Source organism: Argiope bruennichi, chromosome 6 (assembly GCF_947563725.1).
Source record: "Argiope bruennichi chromosome 6, qqArgBrue1.1, whole genome shotgun sequence".
NCBI classification, from domain to species: domain Eukaryota; kingdom Metazoa; phylum Arthropoda; class Arachnida; order Araneae; family Araneidae; genus Argiope; species Argiope bruennichi.
In genome coordinates, this window is record NC_079156.1 from 62,976,861 (window position 1) to 62,981,565 (window position 4,705).

The 4,705-nt window shown below is 32.5% G+C and overlaps 1 protein-coding gene across 1 annotated transcript; it reads left to right on the forward strand.

Annotated features, from left to right (window-relative positions):
- The first annotated feature begins 973 nt into the window (after nt 1-973).
- Nucleotides 974-4,480, forward strand: LOC129971760 (gastrula zinc finger protein XlCGF49.1-like). The gene is made up of 2 exons (XM_056085736.1): nt 974-1,003; nt 3,719-4,480. Exons 1-2 carry the CDS (start codon nt 974-976, stop codon nt 4,478-4,480), a joined length of 792 nt encoding a protein of 263 aa, XP_055941711.1.
- The last annotated feature ends 225 nt before the right edge of the window (nt 4,481-4,705 follow it).

Genomic DNA, 4,705 nt, shown 5'->3' on the forward strand with positions numbered 1-4,705 from the left:
ACTATTTATAACCAAATAGAATAATCTCAGTTTTAACGCCGAGGAAAAAGCGCCAAGAAAAAAATTCCGCCAATTTAATGATTTCAAATGGCAGCATGTGATTCGCACGTGATTTGATCTATGTTCAAGTACATGTTAGTATCTATACATGATATAAAATGAAGTCTTCTGAAAGCGTCTGTATGTTAAAACTCGATAAATACTTAGCTAATTTTGGAGATATTTGTACCATTTTGTATGGCATTTATTGGGGAAGGTTTTAGTATATTAAAGTCATATCAAAATAAAAAAGAGTTTTAAAATTACGATTTTAATTATTTTCCTACTATAATTCGCGCATGCGTAAAGCAGCAGTATCTGGGCTTTCCACATATCCGCGCGTGAGCGGAAATCTCGAACTTCGCATGCGCAAATAGCAAGAGCTGTGGCAGTCATATGCGATACGTTTCTTTTTTTACGTCTGATTTTAACCAGCGATTCAAGTCTCATTATCCTCAAAAGAAGGAAATTCAGCCTTGGCCGGAGCACATTAAATGCCAAAACGCTTCGTTTGTTGCGCGATAATGAAAATGTAGAGGAAAGAAACGTTAGGTTAGCGAATATCATAGAAACAATGTCCACACTTTCTTCAAAGGAGAGTTTTCTGAGCGAATTAACCGTCTCTCTTTAAATCGCACTGCAATTGAATTACAGACACAGAATGAATCTCACCTGTCTGTTGACAGAGAAAGACATTTAAATTTGGGACACAGGAGAAGAAGTGAAAGAACAAACGTTCCTGATATTTGGTCCGAGCGAGTACTCCATTCTGAATTTCGATCCATGTGTGGATTACTGAAATGATGCCTCGGTTTCAATAGGAACAATGTCTATAGCCTGTCCATATTGTTCAGCTTTAGGAACAGCTTTGATATACAGTCATTTTTACCAAAAAATAATATATCGTCATAATATATCATCAAATTTTGGCGAAATGGCCGAATGTGACGAGAATGGCAGTAAGGTAACGGTAGCAAAAGATCACCGAAAAATTGCGCAAGGCACCAAATGACTGTATATCAAAGCTTAGCCCAGCTTTAAATTGGAAAGATGAATCAAAAGGCATGTGTTTTTACAAGGGAAAATTGAAACCATTTTAACAGTCTTAATATGGAACAGCATTGATGTACAGTCAGTTTCACCCCAAAAATAGTTTTTCGCCAAATTTTAGCGAAATGGCTGAATGTGGCGAGAACGGCAGCAATAGCGTTTCCAATCTAAAGGTTCCGAGGAAAGCTGCAGCAAATTAGCTGAAATATATATAAAAAAAAGTACATAAATGTAGTAAAATAAAATGCATGCAAAAAATTTAATCGAAAATAATGAAAGTAAGTAGAAGTATGTGCAGCAGGAAAAAAATAAGGGAAATCAAGGGGATCGAAATACAGTAGCATACAGTAACATAAAAAAAATGGTGGCCATGTAACCCCAAATAAAGCTCCACAGAAAAATTGCCAACCTCGCAAGGCGCCAAATGACTGTATATCAAAGTTTAGCCCTAACTGTTTCTGAATCTGTGCTATAAAAAATGTTTTGTAATTATTTTTGATGATTTCTAAATATCTTTTTGATTCCGCATGACATTCCCATGTCATATCGGGTAGAAGCTAGACTTAAGTTTAAAGCTAATTTTTCCTCTTAGATGTTAAGACATTGGCAACGCTGTGCGGGTACTGCTAATATATATATATATTTATGCATTTGAGTATATATTTACGCATTTGTGTAAATTTTTAAAATTTGGTGAAATGTTTCCTTGGCGAGCATTTTTTGATCGCCATTGTTCATGGTAGCGGAATTTTGGTAACTTTCAGACGGTTGAAATATTTTATCGTTTAGAAGAGAGAACGGGGATTTAATTATATTTTACCGAAATTTCAAAAAGATCAAGGGAAGGCAAAGACAAAAATGTTCGATTTCTTAAATGATTGCTACTAACAACAACAAAAAAAAATCGTATATGTGTATTAACTGCATGTCATGTTAATCTATTAATTATATTCACCAAGCATATGCTATTAATGCAAAGAAAGAAGCTAATGATTGGTATTTAATATAAAAAGGCGAATTTACACTTGGCCAGTTATAAGACGGTCAGTAGGCAGCGCATGGGTAGAAAGGCTGAAAAATGCTGATCGATTCATAACAAATACTTGCCCCAACGGGATAACAACATGCCGTTGTAATCTATTGTTTTCTTATTGCGCATGTATATGAAAAATTTGGCGGGTTTTTTTAATAGATTAATTCTGACATTTTCAAATGTTGAAAAGGTTAAAGATATGTGAAAAGTTTGAAGTGCCATCATAAAAAAAAATTGCAATATTAGACCAAAAGGAATCAGAATAATATGACTATCGCAAAAGAGAGTCGGGTGATAACTGAACTGGCCACTAAATAAGATATGAAGTGAAAAAGAAGAATTCAAGGACCCCAAAATGACAATTTATATCCAAGCATGGAATGCCTGAATCTATCACATGAAATTGTGGCAAACATAAATCAGCCCCTGAACTGACCACTAAATATAATACTCAGTGAAGAAGAAAAAGAATCAGGGACGCCAAAAGGTAGTTTAGAGCCAAGCATGGAATATCTTATGAAATTGTAGCACACATAAATTAATTCCTTTCTGCACATGCGCTGTCTATTGGCTGCCATATAACTGGCCTTAATATCCACAAAATACCCCTTTAGATTGTTTAAATGACTTAAATGGTATTAACATTATTCTTTTAGGTGACAGCAACAGTTTGAAACAAGGCGTTTCTTTAGAAAAAGAAGTTTATTATATTGACTTTTTGAAATTTTTAATAACTTAATCGTTATTAATAAAGAAAATCTTTAGGGGACATTGGAAATGGCGATATATGCCACGACGAATGAAAAACAATTGATCAGAATTTCGCGTGCAACAGTAATTGATACAGATATAAATGCCAAAAGCGAAATTCTCGTGGTGAAGAAAAACTTCCTGTGTGATATCTGCAGCAAGGAATTTTCGGACACCTTGCTGTTAAATAGACATTTTCAAACTCATGCAAATGAAAAACTTCATTCTAATAATGTATGCAGTAAACTCTTTTCTGCCAAATGCAATTTAAACTTGTATTATCAAAGGTATAGAAACGGAAAACCGTATTCTTGTCAGGCATGCAGTAAAGAATTTTCTAAGAAATCTTACTTAGACATACATTATCGAGTTCATACAGATGAAGAACCATATTCGTGTGATGTATGTGGCAAGAAATTTGGATTGAAATGGAATTTAGACAAGCATTACCTAATTCACACAAAGGAAAAGCCATATTCTTGTGATGTATGTAGTAGAAACTTTACACAAAAATCAATATTAAATATTCATTCTCGAATTCATACAAATGAAAAACCGTATGAATGTGATGTGTGTGGCAAAAAGTTTGCTCATAAATCAACATTAAATATTCATTATAGGATTCATACAAAGGAAAGACCATATTTTTGTGATGTGTGTGGCAAACCCTTTACACATAAATTAACATTAAATAATCATTATCGGATTCATACAAATGAAAAACCATATTCATGTGATGTATGTGGCAAGAAATTTGCATTGAAATGGAATTTAAACAAGCATTACCTAATTCACACAAAGGAAAAGTCGTATTCTTGTGATGTATGTAGTAGAAAATTTACTCAGAAATCAACCTTAAATATTCATTCTCGAATTCATACAAATGAAAAACCGTATGAATGTGATGTGTGTGGTAAAAAGTTTGCGCATAAATCAACATTAAATATTCATTATCGGATTCATACAAAGGAAAGACCATATTTTTGTGATGTGTGTGGCAAACCCTTTACACATAAATTAACATTAAATAATCATTATCGGATTCATACAAATGAAAAACCGTATTCTTGTGATGTATGTAATAAAAAATTTACTCATAAAAATAATTTAAAAGTGCATTATCGAATTCATACAAATGAAAAGCCCTATTCTTGCAATGTGTGCAAGAAAAAGTTTTCCCAGAAAATTAATTTAGAAAGTCATTATAGAACTCATACGAAAGAAAAACCGCATTTCTGCACTGTATGTGGTAAAACCTTTGCTCATAAATCAAGTTTAAATAATCATTATCGAGTTCATACACTTGAAAAGCCTTATTCTTGTGAGATTTGTAGGAAAGAATTTACTCATAGATCGAATTTGTATATCCATTATCGAACGCATACTAATGAAAAACCGTATTTTTGCAACGTTTGTGGTAAAGAATTTTCTCTTCAACAAAATTTAAATATTCATTGTCGAATTCATACAAATGAAAAACCATATTCTTGTGATATCTGTCTCAAAGAATTTGTACATAAATCAAATTTAAATGTGCATTATCGAAATCATAGAAATATGAAACTATATTCGTGTGACGTATATGATGAAGAATTTTCTCAAGAATAACAGAGAAATGGACATTCTATCGTTAAATTTATTTAAACGTATTTTTTTGTATGCTGATGGAAAATAGAACAGGTTGTTCTCGTGAAATAAGTGATCACGAATTGTTTAAAAGGAATGCTTGCATTAAGACAACCAAATTCTAACGTTAGATGGTTTTTCGGATGCAATTTGTAAAAACAAACAAATAAAATGTGCTTATTCAAAATGTAGTTTTCTAAAATAATT

Bases quoted from the DNA above. Each gene is read 5' to 3' on its own strand.
- LOC129971760 (XM_056085736.1), top strand. From the start codon at position 974: ATGGCCGAATGTGACGAGAATGGCAGTAAG. The intron at 1,004-3,718 runs GTAACGGTAGCA...AAATTTACTCAG, and splicing joins GTGACGAGAATGGCAGTAAG to AAATCAACCTTAAATATTCA.